Source organism: Betta splendens, chromosome 2 (genome assembly GCF_900634795.4).
Source record: "Betta splendens chromosome 2, fBetSpl5.4, whole genome shotgun sequence".
Classification (NCBI taxonomy): Eukaryota; Metazoa; Chordata; class Actinopteri; order Anabantiformes; family Osphronemidae; genus Betta; species Betta splendens.
Window position 1 is genome coordinate 26,135,239 of NC_040882.2, and position 22,038 is coordinate 26,157,276.

The following is a 22,038-nucleotide window of genomic DNA, read 5'->3' on the forward strand; positions in this document are numbered from 1 at the left end:
TGATGCTATCCTGTTGGCTTCATCGAGCCGGGACCTCCAGCGTGCGCTGGGGCATTTTGCAGCTGAGCGTGAAGCAGCTGGGGCGGTGTTCAGGGCATGTCCCACAGGTAGGGGGCCCTGTGGAAGTCCCAGGACTGGAGGGACTGTGTCTATTGGCTGGCCTGGGAACACCATTGGGCTCCACCGGAGGAGCTGCAGGAAGTTTCCAGGGAGAGGGAGTTCTCAAACTCTCTGCTTAGACTGTTGCCTCTGAGACACTGGCCCTGGATAAGCGGTGGAAAATGGATGGATGGATGGATGGACATATTAATCATGCAGCTTCAATGTTCAGTGAGACAAAAGTAGATCAGACGTGGAGAAAATCGCAGATTGTAACCTTGATAAAATATTAAATAAAATCTAATATTTGCAGATGGTTTGTGTTACAGTGGCAGATGAAAACATTCATAAATTCATATAAATCTTCTGTAGTGTGCAGTATTTTTGATGGAATCTCTCCACCATGTTGGTGTATGTTAGACACCATACGTCTAACATAATAAAGAAATAGAACATGATAACATTTTTCACAGTATTCTGACAAAGGTTAAACTGTGGCTTTGTCTGCAGGAATATATAGAAGGTTTGATGGAGCGGGAGCAACGATCAGAGGAGATCAAAGTCAAAGACCCCCGCACTGAGGAAGAGACCGCCCGTGCAAGCGAGATGCTCAGCCTAGTCCTGGTCAGCAAACACCCACACATTGACTTGTCAACTAGAACAAATAAAAATGGGTGATTTTCTACAAAACATGGAAAGTATTGGGAATGTGTTCTATAGTCTTTTGCAGAGGAAGAGGATAAAGGCCCGACCTTTGACAAGATGTCTCCTGGTGAGACATTACGTTTCCCTGCATGTTTGTCATGTTACTGGTCCACTCTAATAGGCCTTTCACTCCTCTGGTTCTACGGCTACTTTAGTTGTCACTTGGATCATCAAGACATATTATTTTCAGCAAATTGTTTGGTTTTTATGAAGTGGTGGAGAAGTGAGTGAAGTACTTACTGTGGTAGTTGGACATAGGCGCCGTGTTTTACCTCCTACCATGTCTTCTGTGTGTTTCCACAGAGGATCTTGCCAGTCTCTACAGCAAAGGAGTCAGAGCTGAGCAGTCAGATGTCTCAGAAGACACAGTCACATCAGCTAGTGACAGGTTGGAATTATTTAAATGGCAAGCGAAGGCAGATAATGTCAGTGACATTTAAAAAGCTTTTACAAACTGTCCTTTATTTCCTCATCTTCAGTTTTACAAAGAGAGAAGAGTCAAAATGGGCTGGAAATCTTTCACAGTACAGGTACAACACCTTTCCCTGCAATTTAGTGATTCTGTGTTTAATGACCCTGATTCTCAGGAGCTGAATATAATAAGTGATTTTTCCAGTGTCAGCAGTCGCTGCATTGAAATAACATTTACAATCATGCTTGTGTGCTAACTGTGGATGAGCTGCCTCATTTCCTGCTCAGCTGCTGCCATTTTCCTTTTGAAATGATGGTTCAAATCTACAGCAGCTACTTCAGCACGGTTAAACAAACAGTGAAGGGTGTACAATTTGTGAAAGTGGGTAATTGTAGTACAATCACCATCAAGTACAGTGAATTGGCAGTACTAACCAGCAGCTCATCAGTGCCCCTCTCCACATGCCCAGCAGGCAGGAGTTGCTTGAGGAGAAGGTTTGTAGAGAGGCCTTGAGGAAGAAAAACATTGTTCCTTATTTCCACGCCGAAAATGCCACAATGTTCCAGGTACTGCACTCTGCAAGTTCACTCACTCACTCACCTGACTCATCCTGACTGTGACACACAGAGAAGAGACACTTAGGTCTTACTTGTTTTTCAGGATCTTCTACAACAACAAGTGCCAGACATGAAGGCTCTCTCCATGAATCTCCCTCCGACCCCCAAATCAGACAGTGTTGAGTTGTTCCTGATAGATGCCCCACAAGACAGTACGTCTTTACAGTGGTATTTACCTGAGGTGAAACTCCGTGGTGTTTGAATCTCTGTAGAGAATACGAGGAAATTTGCCGGGAGGCAGACTGTTGAATTATAAATCAAATCTACGCATTTACTCAACATGATATTAATAATGTGCTTTTGTGTTGTGCTGCAGCGGCACGGCCCTTAAACGCAACACCCTCCAAATCAGCAAGGTAATGAAATCTGTTCCTTTTGTATGTCATTTAGTTGTAGCATATTATTATATACTACAGCTGTAAACCTCTTGTGTTTTGCTCTTATAGTAGCAGTGCAGCAGCACTCCACAGGCCTCCTGAAAAAAGACTCTCAAACCCCACACCACAGGCGACCGGTCTGTTGACTTTCATTTTGAAGTAATGGCTTATTCAAAGTACAGCAGTACGTTGAATAACGTCGTGTACGTTTCCATTCCAGGTGAAAGGCATTTGAGGAGTTCATCTGTCCCATTCAAGTCAGTCCAAGTGGATGTGACTGGGAAACCTCGGAAAACTAAAGTCCGCCTACCGGCCTCCATCCTCAGCTCCAAACCCCACAGTGAACCAAACCAGCAGGTACAAACAGGCTTTTACAGGTTGGAGAAGTCTGCGGTGGATCACTGGTTTTACATGTCAGCTGTAATTATTTGTTTGCCCTATAATCACAGTTCAGTTAAAAAAGACAGTAATGAACTAGATTAGGCCTTAGTTTTTCTTGTGCTGTTACAGTCTTCCTAAGTTTGTCTGTTCTAAACTGACATCTGTGGGTCAGTTTGTGCAACTGTGGCTCAGCTTTTAATAATTAGCTCTGTCCAGCCCTGTGACACCATGTCCGCCTGCCTGACTCTTTGTCTGCCCCAGTTCCTGTCACTGGAGGAGCCGGTGAGGAGGAAATGCCGAGCGGTTTCTCTGATGGATGCGGGCGTCGTGGTGAGGGGCTTCGTCCTCCTCCCGCCCAGCGTTGACTTCGGCATGCTGCAGGAGGGCACCTCCTCAGACATGACTGTGCTGATGAAGAACGTGGGCGTTGACACCTGCAGGTACAGAAGAGGCATGAACGGTCAAACACAGGCACCTCCAGACATGATGGATGGATTATTAGATTCAGAACAAAATGATTTGGGTGGTTGCAGGGTGTTTGTGGGTCACCTTCAAGTGTAGAGGAAAAGCTCTGACCTGCAACTGTTTTCAACCTGGCAGGTTCCATGTGAAGCAGCCTCCTTCTGCGACAGGCCTGCGGGTCATCTACAACCCTGGGCCTGTGAGTTTTCAGCTGGATGAACAGCTTTGTCGTGTATCTGAGTAAGATCTGACAGTCGATTGGACTTTCACATGTTTGGTTCGTTCCCATATGTCTGTGCAGGTGGCTGCAGGTCTGCATGTTGAACTGAAGGTCCAGCTGTTCGCCATATGTGGAGTGGAAGCAGGAGTAGTGGAGCCAAAGACACGCATCTCCCAGGACGTCACCATCCGTACGGAGACAGACATCCTCTACCTGCCCGTCACTGCGAATATCCTTCACACAACAAAAGTCAGCACTATACATTGCAAAAATGAAAATAATGGATGTTTGTCCTTAAATCATTTCACCCGTCCTGTCTGAGAGCCTGTACGAGCTCTGGGTTAAAGATCACACCAGAGCACGGAGAGGCTGCAGGCTGAAGAAGAGGGCCACACACACATGAGCCTCTGAACCCAGGTCAGTGTGTTACAGCTAATAGGCTGAAGCCTGTGCCTGATGCGTGAGTATTAACTGGTGCTTGTGACATTTCAGGATACTCCACTACATCAGACATCACTCATCACTTATTCCAGGAATGAGGCATGTTCAGTGTCTTATTCAGTGGATTTTGGAGTGTACCTGAAAATAAAACGGCAATGAATTTATGGAGGTGACTTTTGTGCTTTAGTGTTGCGCTTGTGACCTTTAAATAAATACCATCTGTGTGTAATTTAATTCGGCTAATCTGGCGCGAGGTAGACGCGTGCGTGCACGTGTCTGTGCCTTGGCTCAGGTGAATAGACGGGGGCGGGGTGTTGGTGTATGACGTCAATGGAGGAAACCCTGCTCAAGGTCCAGCCTCGTCCCGAAAACGTCTCCATGTCCCGCACCCGTCGTCCCCGGTAAAAGCCGCCAGCTCCACGGTGCTGAGCGCGCTTCCATCGCTTCTGCTCTGCAGCTGCTCGTCTCTCGGTCCTCCTGCGCAGTCGGTCACGCGCTCGCACGTGCACAAACGCACGCTCGTCGCTCGAGCATCGCGAGCGGCGGCATCAGCAGCGGGCGGAAAACGGTTCCGCACCGAAGGCTTTGCCTCTGGACGCTTTCGGTCCCGTTGTGCTTTGTGAAGGGCGAAGGATGGCGCGGACCGAGGAGCCGCGCTGAGCGGAGCGGGGCGCGAGGCGACGAGGAGCGAGCGGTGCCGCCGAACCGGACCGGAGGATGCTGATTTGCCGCAGGCCCCGCCATCGTGAAATTAGATACCGACCTGCGGCGAATGGGGTGAGCGCGCCCGCTGCTCCTCCGGGCTGCCCCGTGCCTGCGGGAGACGCCTGTGGCCGCTTCTAACGAAGGAGGAGCGGAAAGAGGGGAAGATGCGGACGGAGGAGGACGCGGCCGCCGCACAAGAGCCCATTTTGGAGGACGCTTCAGGACGAGAGCAGGTAGAGGAGGGCTTCGTGGTTCTGAGTCACCGCTCCACGGCTCACGCGCTGTAAAGTTGTGCAGCATGTGTTTATGTAGAAACTTAATGTCTCAGTCGCTGTTGAAATGAGGCTGTTTGTCCAATGCGCGCCTCGCTCGCCTCTTCCTCGCAGCAGCGCAAGGACACGGGACGGGACCTTGAGTGGACGGAGGCGAGGCTGTGGTTCGGTTACAGTGATGTGTGCGTTGCGGGCGGCTCGGTGCAGTAGTTGTGTACAGTGCGTCCATCTGCCAGCTGTCACCACTGAGATGCACCGGAGTGACAGCGCCGTTGAGCCGCGTCCACACAGTTCAGGCACCGTTACATGACGTGACATCACAGACTGACAGGAACCGGCGGCCTCTTCATTAGCGCGCGCGGCAGCTGACGTGCGTCACCTGCTCCTGGACCGTGAGTGAAACGGCATCGTTCTGGCGCCTCCAACGTGCGCTTTTACTTCTACTTTGGTCTTTATTCCAACCCGTCACCAAATACATGACGTCAGCTTCCAATAAGTGGGTAACTAAGGATGTGGGCTGTCACCACCAGTCACTGCACTTTAAGACGAGGACTAGTTATTTACCCGCTGTAAATAGAGGAGTTGAAGTTGAATTCATTTGGCTGCAACGCTGAGGTCTGATCAGGACGCTGTGAGACGGAGCCGTGTTCATGGGACAGTGTAACAGGCAGGGACCAATGACAGTGATTCACACAGTGCTTAAACGTGGGGCGTCTCATCTCATCCAGTCCAGATCCTCCTCATCCTCATGCTGAAGGTTGTGCACAGCTGAGAGGACGTCTACCTTTCTCCTAAACGAGGAGCGTTGTGTGTTTTTGTTGTGTAGGTTTAATAGTGGTGACGCTCTGGCTGCTATTGAATACTGATTTCTTGTACATTCACAGGCTGCAGATTTGTAAATGGGTCTAATTTAACAAAAAGTCAAGCTGTTACGTGTGACGTGTGAGTCTGGCAGCAGTTAACTCTCACTCAGTTCAACCAGGAGTCACTTCAGCTCTAATGAGCTTTAATGAACTGGCCTGAGTGGCTTCAGGACGTATCAGTCTTTTCCTATAACTGTCTGAAGCAGCAGGAGCTGAGTTTTAGCTCTCAATCTACCAACCAGTACTAACAATGTGCTAAAACTGATGATTGATGCAGAATGTGATGATTCAAGGCGTCCTGCGTTCACTGTTCCTGCTAACGCGTGCCTTCCACCTCTGCCTGGAGCACAGACGGTGCATGTAACGCAGTGGATTCTCTGCCTCCATCACTCACGCCTCGGCCCCTCGTCTACTTCCTGTGTGACTTTCCTGCCGCGGAGGCTCCTGTGTCTTTGTTGCTCACTCTCGCTGCACACCTGTGACCTCCTTCAGTCCCGGGCCACTCACACACTAACAGGGCTCTAACACCAGCCCGGTTCCGTCGTGAAGCAGGTCAGCGCGGTGCAGTGTGATAAGATAAAAACAAGGCAACTGCTGAAGGTGAGAAGGTGAAATGAGACACGGAGACTGCAGCAGATGGATCCTAATAACCACATGCAGCTCGTCAAGTGCTCCTTTTTCTCTCTCTGTTGTATTCAAAGCAAAGTGATGTCTTTTAATGCATATCACTGGTGAAGCCAAGTTTCTTCCTCTGTGCCTCTGTTGAGTAGCAGCTCTGGGTTAATGAAGGGAACCGAGGCCTTGAAGTCAAACTGGGTCTGTGCTTTGTCGTCCTTCCATCACCCCCCCCCCCCAGCCGTCCCATATATTCATATTACCACTACGTATGCCACAAAACCGATGTGTTTGTGCTTTAGACGCACAGGAACGACACTTATAGCAGACAAGTTGCTTAGTAATGGCTCTGCCACCCAAATGCGGCTGATGCGACGTTAATGACAGACTGCTGCTTTCAGTGCTGCACATTCCTGTTGAAGTCGCCCTCGTCGGCCAATGAATCACACACTGGACAACTAAAGACGTGTTTATCACAGTCAGTGTATGATGACACCCCGGACATCAGGTGCTACAGATGTATTTGTTGTTCCCGTAGCGGTCGTAGACACCTGACAGCCAGTGACTCTCAAATTGTGTTGAAAGGACATTATTTTTAACTGCAGGCACTCAACAGCACATTTTCCCTTATTTCCTTCCTTCCTCCCTTCATTTGCCACCCACATGCTACAGTACGGCTGCTAATTATAGCTGCTCCAGTCACACCTAACCAGCTGAATCAGTGTGAGCAGAGATGAAGAGAAGCAGAGGCACATTATCACTCAGATGCCTTAAAGCGAGGAGGGCTTGCAATTATAAATGTAGAGTCAGTGAGTGAGTAGTCAGACAGTAATGCATCCATTTATTAATGTGCTCACAACGTAAGAACAAAAGTCAGTATCAGCTTCACAAACACAGAAAAACAGCCAGAGTTTCAAGTCTAACATCCAGTAACTGAGTAATAAACGCTACAAAGCCAAATGATATCATACCAGTGATTTAATCCAGTGGAGTGTAAACTGTGGAAAATCCACTTAATGAGAAACACACATTTAGAAACAAAGGTGTGTGAGAATCACCTGCAGGGCTCGTTCCACACACGAGTCGCCGGGGAATTTAGTTGAATGCATCATGCACTTAATTGTAAGAAAAGAGTGTTTGTCACGTGTGATCTGCTCAGAGGAGGCCGGTGCACAGGTCCAAAATGCAACCCGACACCGTTCAGCATGGAGTTACATTCATAATGACGTTAAGGAGACTGAGATTCATCTGCTGTTAAAACCAAGGCTCATCTGAGGAGCTTCCACTCGGCAGACGCCCGATTGAGACCCAACACAAGCTGCAGAGTGTTCAACAGAAAACCTCAATGACATTAATCAGTTCTCCCACCGTGACCTTTGGTTGTGGAATCTAGCAAAGCGACTGGACTGATGTGTTTCCTCTCTGGCCTCATCTTCAGCCGAGGGAGAACGCGCTCCCACTCAGCCTAAGTGCACACAGGGATCATCTGACTCCTGTCTCACACACCGGCTCCACAGACGTGATCGGAATAGGTGCACTTCCTGTGTTTTATCCTTCTGGCATCATTTATCTGCAGAAGGTGAAGAGGGAAACGACAGGCGAGAATTAGAGTCAGTGAGAGACAAAATGAGCGGCAGAGAGGGCAGGGAGGGTTTTGGCTGCAGAGCTCCCTGTGGAGAGCAGCCGTCTGTCGCCAGCTCTGCACTGGCTTCCTTTCATACTCGCTCTCATGAAAAGTTCATGCCCGTTCCTCTGTCTCCGCTCACGCCCCACGTTCCCCCTCTTCCTCTTCCTACATTACACTTTCAGTCCAATCAATCCACTTAGAGACAGACGTCCAGGGAGGATGTAATAGAGAGATATGGGGGGGATGACGGGGAGGTGAGGCCGAGGTTGGGCTGCGATGGGAAAGTAAATCTGTACAAGTGGGAGGAACGATAGAGGGAGAAAAGGAGATCACACAGGATGTGGAGTCAAAGGCAGGAACGGAGCAAAGCGTGATATTGAATTGGTAGCGATTCTAAGACTGAACTTTTCCATCTCCAATGTGCTTTTCGCTGGCTTCGGCCGACGACCGGTGAAGTGCTGCTGCCCTTCGCGCCTGCCTTTCAGGATGTGCCCTTGGCTTCCCTGGGCACAAAAATGAAAGGCAGTGGGTGTGTGTTGCAGGAACCCGACTACGCCTGCAGATCGCAAATTACGGCTGCATTGTGCTGGACAGGGACACAATTAAAGGGATGAGTCTGCTCATAGAGAGGGAGGAGCGGCCGCAGTGATAACGGGGGCTCGTGTGATGGATGGAGGCAGTGATGTGCTGACAGCCTGGCAGGCCTGGATGAGGGCAGCAGAGGACACCGTCATCTCATCCTTTTTGTCACGTGCTGTGTCGCTCGTTGGCCTTGTCCCACGATAACACGGAGAGGGCACGACACGCTCAGCACATACAACACGCTGCACACACACTGCAGCAGCGCTGATATGCAGCCGATGTGGGAGTGGAAGCAGCGTTCTGATCTAAATTATTCACATACACTCCTCTGGCTGCATTACAATGTTGAGGACGTGCACGCTGGCATGAGTGTGGGTAGAAAGTCACGGGGCGCATTAGACAACGGAGCAGCTCTGTCTGTGTTTCTAATGCACACGGCGTTTGAGTGCATTGTAATATGATGTCCTCATAGAGCAAATGTGCACTTAATGGGAGTGTGTGTAACATGCAGCGGCACTTATTCAGTGATGGGCTGCTGATGAGCATGGGGTGGTGTGATGCATCGCTTTGGTTGAGGCCTGGGCTCGATCAGCTGGTTGAAACATGACCCTGCTGCTCAAACAGGAAGGTGGCGAGTATTAATAACCAGGGAGGGAACCGTGCTGGGGCGGCACAGTGGGAAGAACTGATGCCTCACGGCCTGGGTTCGATTCCCGGAACCGACCAGGTGCCCTCTGTTTACATGTTCTCCCTGTGCTCGAGTGGATTCTCTCCAGGTTCTCCGGGTTCCTCCCACGGTGCAAAAACATGCATTACATGAACCTCAACCAATGAATGAGGTTCACTGGCCTCTCTAAAGTGTGTGTGTGTGTGTGTGTGTGTGTGTGTGTGTGCGTGTGTGTGTTGGACTGGCGACCTGTCCAGGATAAATAGGCTCCAGCACTAAGCAATAGAAAATGGATGGATGGAACCATGTGCTGCTTTAGCTCATCACATGCTAACCTGCCTTTAAATTAGCTTAATTCAGAATGTTTGAGTCATTACTTTATGCGTACGTAAGAGCTGTTGTTGCAGCTGTTTCACTGTTTACGTGTGTGATGTGTTTGCTACTGAATACGGTGTCAGAATATGACAGAACCCGTTTGACAGGCAAGCGCTTCGCCCCCTGCTGGTGGTTCACTGACTCCGCCTTTAGCCCTTAGCTAAAGTTGAGTGCCGCTTCCTGTTTGGTGGTTTAGTATATTTAGAGTTTGCCTTTCAGTGCGGGACATTCACAAACAGAACCTGGATGGAGCCTCGCCGTTCAGTGGGTTTAATCCCCCCTCCCCTTTCTCTGTTACCACAGCAACGGCCGGTCCAGCAGTCTCTGGCCTCCTCCCTCTGCCGGGAGTCCCACTGGAAGTGCCTGCTCCTGACGCTGCTCATGTACGGCTGCTTCGCCACGCTGGCCTGGTGCGCTCTGTGCAGGGTCCCCGTTCTGGGCTCCTACTCCGTGGCCCTCGGCGCCGACGACGACGCCACCTCGGCGGCCTACTACAACGACATCCTGCACCTGGAGAGTCCCTGCTCCAGCGGATACGTCTACATCCCCCTGGCCTTCCTGGCCATGCTGTACGTGGTTTACCTGGTGGAGTGTTGGCACTGCTTCTCCAAGACGGCCATGCTGGCGCACGCTGAGTTCCAGGTACCTGCTAAAGGCAGCTGTAGCACTGACACGGAGCAAACAGCTGCCAACAGAGTAACAGAGTGGAGGTTAATGCTGCAAGAGGTCAGAGCTGGAAAAGTGAGAAGTCCAGTAGTGTTAGCAGAATGTACGAAAAGAATGAATGCAAGCAGTGAGATTCCTAAAGCGTCCGCTGCATTAAATGTCTGTTAGTGGTGGCCAGTACTGAAGCTAAAGCCACAGCTGCAGCAGGAAACACAGACGTTTGAGGGTAGAGGAGGCTTCTCACCTGAGTGAAGGCTATACTTTGGCCGCTCATGTGGAAACGAGGTGACCTGGGGGCTTTGTCTATTCTGGTCTGCTCGGCCAGTTATCAGGGAGCCCCAGAAGAACGCTGTTCATCTGCCAGCAGCAGAAACAGACTGTTTTAGACCATCGGGTGAAGAACCTGTGGTTCCGACGCCTCTAAATGGGGAATGAAAAGAGGAGTCACACAGTGGCGCTGACAGAGGCTGTTTCCTAACTTGAACTTGAACTGATGGTGATGTCACAGTCTGCTTCTGTTCCTGGAGACATGGTCCTGGCTGAGTTCATGTGGAAAGAAAAGAATCGGTCGTAGATCGGGGTTGAGCTCCACTTAAGGCCTCATTGGAGCTCCTTTTATTCTTCTGCTCTGATGCAGGAGGTGTACGAGCGCGTGCAGAGGCTCCAGCAGGCCACGCCCTGCATCTGGTGGAAGGCCATCAGCTACCACTACGTGAGGAGGACGAGGCAGGTGACGAGGTACCGCAACGGGAACGCGTACACCACCACGCAGGTGAGCAGGCTGCTGCCAGTGCTAAGTGAAATATGAACTTATATATATAATATTATCTACCAATAACTGGAACCTTCCTTTTAAATCCCGTCCTCAGGTTTACCACGAGCGCGTGAACACACACGCCTCCAGCTCTGAGTTCGACTACGCCCGTTACGGAGTCAAAGACGTCTCGAAGGAGCTGCTGGACCTCCAGCTGCATCCGGCCGTTCGCCTCCGCTTCACCAAGTGTTTCAGGTTGGACGCCAACCACACCGAATCAGAGTTGCCTGTGAAATGATTCTGTCTGGGACGTAAATGCTCTTTGTGGTTTTTAGCTTCTCCAGTGCTCGTGCTGAAGCTGCCTACCTCACCCAGGTGAGCAGAAACGCTAACACATCAAATCCACACACTCAACGACCTACTGCATTCACCTCTGCCTTCTTTTCCCAAGCGAGCGCGTTTCTTCGGCGAGAACGAAGGACTGGATGACTACATGGAGGCCAGGGAGGGGATGCATCTGAAGAACGTGGATTTCCGTGAACACATCCTGGCGTTCCCGGACCCCGCTCACCAGCCGTGGTTTTCCAGGCACCGCGTGTTCTGGCTGGCCTCCGCGTTCCTGCTGTCGTGGCCGCTGCGGGTCGTGTCCGAGTATCGCACGGCGTACGTCCACTACCATGTGGAGAAGCTGTTTGGGGAGGACGAGGATGGCGGCGGAGGTGGCGGAGGCCCAGGAGCGGGGGGGCGGGGGGAGGGGGGCGAAGGCGGGACTGAGAACGGAATCCACCCAGGAGGGATGGGCATCGGCATCGGCCTGAATGGGACGAGCTACCGAGCCATCTCCCGGGTCAACACGGTGGACATGACAGAGCTGGAATGGCACATTCGCTGTAACCAGCAGATGGTCCCGAGCTACTCCGAGGCCCTTCTCATGGACATGGACACAAGTGGAGGGTCCAATCCCACTGCCTCTACTCCCATCTCTGGGCCTCCCGGCGCCGCCCCGGCCCAGAGCACCGCCGCGCCTCCCCTGGCGCTGCCTGTGGTGTTCAACTCGGCTTACCTCCTGCAGAGCTGCCCCCGGTGCCGGAGGACCACGTCCAGTTCCAGCCTCCCCTCCAGGCTCCGGGCTCCGATGGGAACCACCGCGCTCCTCAACGCTACCGTGGCCGGGATCCGGGCCGCAGGGCCTGCAGGGGGCGGCATGGGAGGCAGGCTGGTGCTCAGTCGAAGCGGCTTCTCGCTAGGGAGACTAGGAGGCGGGCGCCAGAACAGCCTGTTTCATTCAAGGAGCATGGGGGGGGGGCTCGGAGGAAGCAGGGAAGAGGGAGGAGCAGGCGGAGGAGGGAGTGGAGGAGCGGGAGGAGGAGGAGGAGGAGGAGGAGGAGGAGGCTTCCTTGGCTTAGGCTCCAGACAGGATAACGAAGAAACCAGAGGCGTGTTAGAAGGGGAGGGGGACGAAGATGAGGAAGACGCGCAGGAGGAGGAGGAGGCGAGGAGACGAGAGGACAGAGAAAGAGGAGGGAGAGAGAGGGACGAGGAAGCCGAGCAGGAGAGCGGAGCGGGAGGCGAGGGGAGGGAAGGAGACAGGGATCGACCTCCATCCTACCAGGACGCGTTCTTCTTTCCCGTCCTCATTATTCACGGAGAGGAGAGCTGCCACGCCGGAGACGACATGTGACCAACAGCAGCATCCACACGTTAGGAGAAGAAAGACTGGGCCGAGGCCGCGGGAGACGGGCAGAGACGGAGCAGATGAGGGGGAATGGGGTCAGAGACGTGAGGAGGGATGAAAACACAGACTGAGGTTGACAGACGGGAGGTGGTTGAGAGTTTATCAGGCAGGATTCACAACGAAGGGAGGCTGTGGGAAGTGCAAGGAGCCGTAGGGAAACGCACACAGGATCTGATCTGATTCTAGAATCAAGATAAGATGGAGGTAGAGAGTCTGAGTGTGAACGCGTGGCACAACCATGGGAGCACTGCAAACCAAGGAATGTCTATTTCCAGATATATCTATGCAAGAGCAGGAGTGGGAGGAGTAAGTGAAGAGAGCAGCGGGGACAGAGGATCTCCTAAAGATAGATCAAAACGGAGCTCCGATAGAAGGTAGAAACTGACAACAACTGCAAAACAAAGGCAGGACGGGAGAAAAGAGACCAGATGAAACCACTAACCGAACCATCCACTGAAGAGGAGGAGAAAACAAACTAGCTCAGATACAAGCATCCTGTCAGCAGCAAAAGCAGGTTAAACCGAGGTCCCTCTGACGGAGCAGCTCACAGCTGCCGTGGCAACAAGGAGAGGCGTCCATTCCCTTCCCTCTGCACCATCAGCCTCCCACCACGCCATCCATTACACATCACACCACACCACGCGCGGGCGACAGTCTCCACACATCTGGTGCGTTGTGTAAAACACAGCCTTCTGGGTCTTGGTTCGCTTTTTAATGGGGCGGATGCACAAAACACTTGTTTTCTAATGAAGAGAGAGAACTCAGATTTCAGCATAGTTGAACTCATCAGGTGTTTAAGAGTCAGTGAGTCCCACCTGGTAACAGGATGACGGAGGACTCGTCACAGCAGCTTCCAGCTGTTACAGATGTGCTAAAACACGTGGCCATGAATACAAAACTGCAGGAATGTCTGCGCTGAAATACATATTAAGGTGCGATAACGTTTACATTTCCACAGCATTCATCATATTCTGTTTCATGACGTCTATTCGTTCATTCATGAGTTCCCACCTGCTAAATGTCTCTCCTGTCACTGGTAGCTGCATGTGGTCCTCGTAGTCGTAAACCTTTGAAGGAAAGTATGTTAAAAAAGCCAGAAACCCTTCGTACAGAAATAATACATTTATTATATCACAGCATGAAAAACCCGATTAACGTCTGAGCTGCATGAAACGATAGAACACAGCTCCTCTCAGCAGACAAACAGCTGCTTTGTGTTTTTAGCGTAGACGATGATGATTATCAGCCGTCAGTGAGTCCCACCTCGGTCCTGCAGTAGAATAGGTTTGGCCTTTGACCCCGTCGCTGCCTCCTCCTCTTGACCAACCACCTGCTGTGACGGTAGCTGGTAGATGCACGTGACCCCATCATAGCTACTAGTGGCTCTGTAGCAGACATGGCTGCCACCTCCAAACGCAGCACAAAGTTAGATCATATAGACAAGGGCTGAAGGCTCCATGGGGGGGGGGGGGGGGGGGTGTTTAGCAGTGCTTGGATGGATTCACCCAACAAAGCACATCAAACCTGCTGCAGCAGCGAGGAGCCGCTCGAGGAGCAGCGTCTCCCAGTCCCGCGTGGGGGCGGTGGAAGGGTCTCCCTCGCGCTACCTGCTTTACTGTAGACGTGATACTGAGAAGCACACTGAAAGGACGACGCCTCACACTGTGAGCGATGACTAACGGACACGCTGAGCCTCAAGCAGAGACGTAACACGTACCTACAAAAACATCCAACCTGGAGACGGACCGGAATCTGAAGCTTCTGGAAAGAAATGTAGAGCGTGACCTGGACACACACACACACACACACACACACACACACACACACACACACACACACACACACACACACACACTGGCTCCCAGGTTTCCAGTAGCACAGGATGAAACTGAACGGAGCTGAACTGAGGACAAGGAAGCAGAAAATAAACACCAACATGGACGAAGGATGAAAACCTCCCAAACAGTCGCTGGAAACAGAACATGTGATATTAGAGCAACGAGTTTTTTACAGCTAATAACCACCATTCAGCTTCTTGACCTGTAGATAAAATCGTCTCCATTAATGTCCTTGAACGAAAAAAAGCACTAAAAGCCCTGAACACACTTCTGTGACATTGAGTCACTTTTGTTACTTTGATTGTAAGAGTTTGTCTTTAAAGGTTCTGTTCATGTGCATTTGTTCAATAACAACATCCGTTCCTCAGTCATTCCATCCTCATACTTGAGTACATTTCTAGTTTAGTGATGGTGATTATAGCCACTATAAAAATTTTTTGGTATATTGTGTCTGTAAATTCTGACTTTAATCAGAATGTGACGGGTCCTGACGTTCATCTCTGACTTCGTCTGCAGTTTAAAGTCATGTACTTTTTACAGTGGCTTTAATCTTCTTCCATAAAGAAGAAAGCCTTTTCACGCTCATCCATTTTGTGATGTCGTGGGTTGTTGGTGTTGGTTTGTTTTCCAGTCCGCTGCTCTGGATCCTCCGCGGTTCTGACTCGGGTCGGCTCGTGTTTTTTCTTCATGTGTCGTTGCTGGATGTTTCACGGTGTTTCATGAACTCAGCGTGTGCCAAGAGGCGTTCAAGGCCGTCGCAGCCGTGCGCTTGCATGTTCATCCTCAGAGACGCAGGCATTATAGCAGCCTGCTTTAGACTAGACTGACGTCCATCAGTACCTTTAACACGCACACGCTCACTGGAAGCATGAGGCCGTTCCTGAGATGATGCCTTTGTGTCCGACGTTGCCAATGTTTTCGCTCAGGATTTCAGTTACTGCTGCTCCTGTGTCACATTTCCACCCACCAAAGCCAACGAACACACCCGTGCACAGACGTTAGCAGGTACAGGCGGCTGCACCAGTGGGATCTGTGACCACCAGGTGGCTGGATTTAACCAACAATAATAACGCCTTGATCTGTGCATTGACTCTAAGCTGCAGTCACATGTTGTGACACTGTGTTTGGCCGCTCTGGTTTTTGTCCACTAGGTGGCAGCGAAGCCTTATATCGTGATATTGTCATGACGCAGACGTGTCTTAGCAGGTGTAAAGTCAGACAGGGTAGAAACAGCTGCCTCCTGCTCTCGGTGCACGTTTGTCCACATCTGGCGGCGGCGTGAACCAGGCAACAGGAAACTGCTGGGACGTCTCAGCCTGATGTGGGTGGAACGCAGCAGCTGAAGTGATTGTACGTTTCTGTTGTTTGCTCTAACTGTGACTGAATGTGTTGCAGATGTGTATTATCTCTTTGCTTTGTGGCTGAACGTCCACACGTTGATGTCGTCCACCACTGAGCCTCCACGTCCACTGCATAGCTCATAGTGGCCGAGTGGCTCTGTTTAATAAATAAACACACGAGAAGGCGACGGGCTGATCAGCGGTTTTCTATTTAACACCACACATCTGTGTTGTTGTGCACAGATTCCATCCACCTACTTTGTTTCGCGTGCGCACAAAACTCTTGTTTTCCACCTTTTTATCAGCATCATCACTCGATTATCTACTGTAATCCAATGCTCGAACAATTATGACCGATGTATTGCTGTCAATACTGTTACTGTTTCTCTTGTGGTTATGGGGTGAGTCGGGTAATCACATCGAGTCTGTCTAACACTGTAAAAAAACATTTGTTAAACTGGTTTGACTTCAAACATGAACTCCAGCGGCAAGTATCAGGTTACACAGAGGAAATGCTGTTAAAGTCTCACATACTAAATAAATGATGTGTGTTTGAATTTATACAAGTAAATGTGACCACAATCAGAATTCAGGCTTTTGACCTCTGACCTCCCAACCTTAAGCCTCTGACTAACTGTAATGACAAGTAGCTGTGAATTTGTTGATTGCCGCATACGAGGCAGTTTCTGGTCTTGATCTGGAAACAAGACATTAGGAAAATTCACATGCTGCTGGATGTTAGTGTGGTCATCATCCAGATGTTCATCATTGGTCTTTAGTGTAGCGGTCATAGTGACCTTTACAGATTATCAGCCTGTCATCACTGGAAAAGGTCTCTAAAACTCATTTGGAGGCATTGCATCAGTAAACAGGAGATTTCAGCTTGATGCCGCTGGATTCTGTGTGAGCTGTCGGACAAACGTGTTGTTACCACAGTGTCGTTGTTCTGTACATGCAGCCTCTGTGGAAGCAGTAATGTCACATACAATGCATTATTGTGCCGCACGCAACGTGTGGAGCTGGAGGGGCTTTCTGTTCAAGCACCGTCAAGCAAACGTCCTCAGTATTTAAGCTACAGTACTTACTATGTAACCGATAATCCGATTGTCAATATCGCACCAGATTGTAGCCGTTGTCACCGGCCTGTTTGAGGTAATGGTGTTGACAGTGATGGTGATGGAGCCTGTGGGAGTAAAGCTGTTAACTGGTGCAGTCCTGGCGATGATGATGACAATAAATTATCACGGAAGAAACCAATAAAGTTGATCTGCTTGGTTTAAGAGTGTGTGTGTGGGATTCTTACCCCACTAAGAACGCTACTACTTTTCACTTTGCTCTTTGGTTACATAGTTTGTGACAATGAACCTTTGATTGTTAATAAAATATCAACAAGAAACAAGAAAGAAAGAGAAAAAAAATCCAATCCAATCCAATTTAAATCATTTGTTACCGTATGATTTCACGTGTAAACATCAAGTGTGTGAACTATGTGCTAATGACCTGGAACTAACGCCAGTGTCTATTCAAACCAAATGTGCATAGGAGAAATGGTGAAGTTACCAGTGGATGCTGAGGACATCTATGTGTGGAGTCCAGTGGGTGAGCGGCGGCTCCGTAGGTGAACTCCCAGTTTGGCCAGTGGGACGAGTCTCGTCCTCAGTTTATCATTGTTAGTTCATCATGTAAATGAAGCATTTTTATAAGCTTGTGGTTGAGGCTGCAGCCGTCAGAGCAGCAAATGTGGAAAATATTCATGTACTGAAGGAAACAGGCAGTAGAACAAGCCCGGAAACAAACGGACACGGTCGGTGCAGTTCTTTATTATTAAATCACTGTAAAACAATTCTTTGGTCACTGTGCAGTTTAAAGTCGTATACACGATGTGCTTTGATAGAGAAGTAGAATCTTAAACTCAGGATGATCAGCTCAGGGCTGTTTGTGCCTCATTATGTTTTGATTTGAATGTTTCTTTCCTCCAGATGTCGGTAATCTCTTCCAACGACTCCCATCTTCAGCCTCATCTCTCGTCCGTCAGCGCCTTCGTTCCTTTAGAGCTGTTCTGCCTCGTTGCCAAACCAGGCTGCATCATTTTCAACGCGTTCCTCATCGCCAACATCCTCCTGCTGCTCCCGCTCCTCGTGCTCATCCTCCGTCATGGTTTCCAGCAGCGTTTCTCCTCCTCCCCCACCACCGTGACTCACTCCGACACCTTCACCTACCACTTGGTCTCGATGGAGCTGATCCACATCTTCGGCTGCATCCTCTGTTGCTGCGGTAACTGCATGGGCCTTTTCCAGCTGCTCATCGCGTGGTTCTATCTTTTCTCCATCTCCCTTTATGGCGAGGGGATTTTTCACATCCTGACCTGCTTGGAGCACTACCTGGCCGTCGTCCATCCCATCACCTACCTGAGCCTGAAGAGAGAACGATGGATCGGAGCATCACCATCGGTTTCATTTGGCTGCTCAACTGTGGCCTGACCTGTCTGAACTTGATTGGAACATACTTATCTGTGTTCCTGTGCCTTTCGACTGTGTCTGTCGTCATGATTTCCTTCTGCTGTCTTTCGGTTCTCTGCGCTCTGATACATTCCGGCCCGGGGGAGCGAGGTGTAGGTGGGGACCGGGTGCGGATCCACCAGTCCAAACAGAGGGCCTTCTACACTATTGTGGCCATACTGGGAGTGCTGATGCTCCGCTGTGTCTACATTCTGGTTTGGTGTGTGGAGATGGTGTTGATGGGCCACATCAATAACTGTGCGTTGAGCCTCGGTGCTGCTTGGATCTACTTCCCCGGCAGCCTTGTGTCACCTCTGCTGTACCTACAGAAAAACGGGATGTTGGGTTGTCGCAGCAACAGGAAGTAAGTGAAGAGGTCAGACTGGATCTGATCAATGAGCCACGGTTACAGTAGGTGTTATGTGTTTAACTGGCAGTAGTTTAAATCACTGACTCGACGTCTCCTGTTACACACTTTCACCTGCTAGTCACGTTTAGAACTTTTGGTGCAGATCATTTGTGAAATTAATCTTGAAGTAAAGTTGTGTTGATATTCAGTCCTCACATATTCTGTGTCCTTCTCTGCATGTGTGTCAAGATTGCATCATTTAATAATATTTTAAACATGATTTGTCTGTAAATGATTTGAATGATTTACTCACCAGTTTGTTTTTTCATTACCCCTTTGTTGTTATGCAAATAAAGCAGCTTTAAATTCAAACTATCCATGTTTTATGACTGGCTTCCATGCACACACTGGCCTTCTGACCTTCACTGCTTCAAAACACAAAAACTGATTTGTCGTGGTCGTGTGAATCTCTGTTCTTGACGAACAGGGCTCCAGAGGCTGGGACAGTGCGACCTCTACCCTCAGGCGGGGGCAGTGGTGTGTTCTACCAGCATCCTCTGGGCTCTGGTGTCTTCATGTCAGGCATCCTGCTATCAAAACTATTCAAATCAATGTCTGCCAGGCCAGAACACCTGCTGTGTTAATCATTCCCACCTTGAGTTTGCACTAAGAGACTAAAACTAAAATAAAACAGGAGGAAAGTGTCATATTGTCAGTTAACGAGTTTTTGTAAAGACATCAGTTTTTATTCAGATTAATTTAATTTGTTAGATAAACGGGAATCAATGGGAAGCCAAACCTAAACTGTACCATTTTAATTTAGTTAACTCTTCAACCTATTGAGCTGAATCTGAATATTTTATATTAGTTCATAAAACCTGATGTGATGTGTCATCATAAATGAATGTAATTGTGTAAAGATGGGCTATTTTACGTAATAAATGTATATAATTTATACATGTATTTATATTATTTATACTAATTTATTATTTTTTACATAACCTGACATTTAGTAGCTGAATTAATTGTCAAATCATCAGTTTGGCTTCATTGGTCGTGTTGGTTATGCAAATGAAGCCTATTTGAATTTCTTTTAGCCTCTCCATCATCTACAGTCTGGCAGGAGAGTCCAGAGTGTGGAGGCTCAGACGAAGGATGCTCAGAGACACACACTCTTCAAGGTTGGTTGACTATTAAACTTTACAATCCGCAATGTTAAACAGACTCTACTAACTAAAACAGGTTCTCTCCATTTTCTGCTCATCTGTCAGTCTTCAAACTCCGGACCTCAGTGCTTCAGGTGGTTCTGTGGTCCCTCCAGACATGTCGGTCAGCTCCTCCAACGACTCACACCTTCACCCTCCACCTTCGTTCGCCTCGTTCGAGCTGCTCTGTTACATCCTCAGACCAGGTTGCCTCGTTTTCACCGCCTTCGCCTTCGTCAGCATCTTCCTCCTGCTCCCTCTCAATGCCTGTGTCCTGCATCGTGGCCTCCAGCAGTGGCGGAGACAACGCGTCTCCACGGCAGCGATGACGACTCACTCCGACATCTTCACCTGCCACTTGGCCGTGATGGAGCTGATATCTGTGTTCGGGGCCGTCCTTTGTGTCTGCGGTATCTACGTGAATAATTTCCAGCTGATAAAGTCGTGGTTCTATCTTTCCTCCATAACGTTTTATGGAGAGACGTTCTTTCACATCCTGACCTGCCTGGAGCTCCACTTGGCTGTCGTTCATCCTATCGTCTACCTGAGCCTGAGGGAAGAGAGATGGACCCGGATCAGGAACATCGTCATCGGCTGCATTTGGCTGCTTAGCTGTGGATGGACGGGTCTGATAACCATAGGAAATGGCTACTTGATTCCAGATGTCTGCCTCCTGATTACTTCTGTGTTCATCATCTCCTTCTGCAGCCTTTCTGTTCTGCGGGCTCTGACTCGGCCCGGCCCAGGTAAGCTGGGCAGGGACCCGTCCAAGCAGAGGGCCTTCTACTCCATCGCGGCCATTCTGGGAGTGCTGCTGTTGAGGTGTTCCTGGAGTCTGGTTGGGGCTGGACGGTCTGTAGCGCTGGGCCTGGTCACTGACTGTCTGTCCAACATGTGTGGAGTCTGGATCAGCCTCCCCGGCTCCCTGCTCTTACCTCTGATGTTCATGCAAAGAACGGGAGCTTTCAACAGGAAATGAATGTAACAACACTGAGAACTTCACATTGGTTCAAAATAGTCTGCGATCACATTTAAACAAACCGACGTGTCCTAATGGTCGTGGCCAGTAGGGGGCAGTATAACGCTAAACTCAGCTCTGTCGGCCTCACGTTCTGCGCCACAGGATCGTTTTTATGACTCATGCTCAATCTTATGTCATTTCATTTTTAAGAAATGTTTCCCTCTAAAGTTGGTTTAATTGTCATCAGTCAGTTTTTAACACAGTTTGATTTCAGTGTCAGGTTCTGGGACATTATACAGTTTTAGTGGTTGGTTCTCTAAAATTAGCGACACTATTTGTTTATGCACACGGTTAGTTTAGTTTGATATATTGTTACCAGTCACACCTTTCATTTATGTATCTTCCGTTTGAGTTCATATTCAGTTATTGTTACTGATTGCTTATTAAATCGTTTGTGATTCTTTGAGTGTTTGTTTATGCAAATAAATATATTTGAATTCAATCAACAAAGGGTAATAATAAATGGAGGACACAGAGCCTGTGAGAGCAGAGTGAGGAGGCTCCAAGGACTTAAACGGACTCAGGTTGGTTCTGTCACTACTCTCAATATTTATATTTTTATTCAGTATTTCAAATTTTTTTTATTATTAAAAAAATTGGTTAATGATCAAAGTACTACGTGGGTGTATTTCCCACCTAAACAACTAAACTTATGCTCGTTTGGTAAACATTACATCCATTTTATTCTCATCATGTTTTTTATTTGTTTTTTAGACATGCCATTGAACGCAACCCACTCCAGCTCCCATCTCCAGCCTTTTTCCATCTATTCGTTCGACCTGTTCTGCTTCACTTACGAACCAGGTGTCTGGGTTTTCAACACATTCATCATCGCCAACATCCTCCTGCTTCTCCCGCTTTGCATCCTCATCCTCCGCCATGGTTTCCAGCAGCATTTCTCCTCCCCAACGACCATGACTCACTCCGACAGCTTCACCTACCACTTGGTCGTAATGGAGCTGATCCACATCTTTGGCTGCGTCATCTGTGTTTGCGGCCTCTACGAAAGCCATTACTTGCTATTAGTTATTTGGATGAATCTCTTCTGCATAGTCTATTATGGAGAATCGTTCTTTCACCTCCTGACCTGCCTAGAGCACTACTTAGCTGTCGCCCATCCCATCGTGTACATGAGCCTGAAGAAGGAGAGATGGATCCGGATCCGGAACATGGTCATTGCCTGCATTTGGTTGAGCTGTTTGGGAATGACCA

The 22,038-nt window shown here is 49.2% G+C and overlaps 3 protein-coding genes across 14 annotated transcripts in view; all 3 read left to right on the plus strand.

Moving 5' to 3' along the window:
- The window catches only part of spag17 (sperm associated antigen 17), a 40,002-nt gene extending 36,124 nt beyond the window's left edge, over nt 1–3,878 (plus strand). For 8 of the 12 annotated variants that reach the window (XM_055513288.1, XM_055513290.1, XM_055513286.1 and 5 more), the window contains 14 exons: nt 610–723; nt 820–871; nt 1,108–1,192; nt 1,284–1,334; nt 1,686–1,782; nt 1,877–1,985; nt 2,150–2,189; nt 2,280–2,347; nt 2,431–2,567; nt 2,853–3,031; nt 3,192–3,252; nt 3,355–3,502; nt 3,582–3,690; nt 3,766–3,878. In XM_055513288.1, the coding sequence (XP_055369263.1) occupies nt 610–723; nt 820–871; nt 1,108–1,192; nt 1,284–1,334; nt 1,686–1,782; nt 1,877–1,985; nt 2,150–2,189; nt 2,280–2,347; nt 2,431–2,567; nt 2,853–3,031; nt 3,192–3,252; nt 3,355–3,502; nt 3,582–3,676 (1,236 nt within the window). In that variant the 3' untranslated portion in view covers nt 3,677–3,690; nt 3,766–3,878. Of the gene's footprint in view, nt 1–609; nt 724–819; nt 872–1,107; nt 1,193–1,283; nt 1,335–1,685; nt 1,783–1,876; nt 2,015–2,149; nt 2,190–2,279; nt 2,348–2,430; nt 2,568–2,852; nt 3,032–3,191; nt 3,253–3,354; nt 3,503–3,581; nt 3,691–3,765 lie in introns of those variants that run through there. The other 4 variants (XM_029170730.3, XM_029170721.3, XR_008696247.1 and 1 more) reach the window with 4 other exon arrangements.
- Nucleotides 3,879–4,022: 144 nt separating this feature from the next.
- LOC114868261 (transmembrane protein 151A) lies at nt 4,023–17,033 on the plus strand. Its single transcript, XM_029171720.3, has 6 exons — nt 4,023–4,652; nt 9,724–10,062; nt 10,724–10,858; nt 10,956–11,095; nt 11,176–11,215; nt 11,292–17,033. The coding sequence occupies exons 1-6, from the start codon at nt 4,584–4,586 to the stop codon at nt 12,519–12,521; spliced, it is 1,953 nt and encodes a 650-aa protein (XP_029027553.1). The 5' UTR covers nt 4,023–4,583; the 3' UTR covers nt 12,522–17,033.
- A 153-nt stretch (nt 17,034–17,186) lies between these two features.
- On the plus strand, nt 17,187–21,227 carry LOC121202666 (uncharacterized). Its single transcript, XM_041073371.2, has 2 exons — nt 17,187–19,781; nt 19,872–21,227. Exons 1-2 carry the CDS (start codon nt 19,756–19,758, stop codon nt 20,782–20,784), a joined length of 939 nt encoding a protein of 312 aa, XP_040929305.1. The 5' UTR covers nt 17,187–19,755; the 3' UTR covers nt 20,785–21,227.
- The last annotated feature ends 811 nt before the right edge of the window (nt 21,228–22,038 follow it).

Excerpts from the sequence above, each read along its gene's own strand:
- LOC114868261 (XM_029171720.3), top strand. The coding sequence starts at position 4,584 with ATGCGGACGGAGGAGGACGCGGCCGCCGCACAAGAGCCCATTTTGGAG. Across the intron at positions 10,063-10,723 it reads TGGCGCACGCTGAGTTCCAG|GAGGTGTACGAGCGCGTGCA; the intron begins GTACCTGCTAAA and ends GCTCTGATGCAG. Across the intron at positions 10,859-10,955 it reads ACGCGTACACCACCACGCAG|GTTTACCACGAGCGCGTGAA; the intron begins GTGAGCAGGCTG and ends TCCCGTCCTCAG.
- LOC121202666 (XM_041073371.2), top strand. The coding sequence starts at position 19,756 with ATGCTCAGAGACACACACTCTTCAAG. Across the intron at positions 19,782-19,871 it reads AGAGACACACACTCTTCAAG|TCTTCAAACTCCGGACCTCA; the intron begins GTTGGTTGACTA and ends CTCATCTGTCAG.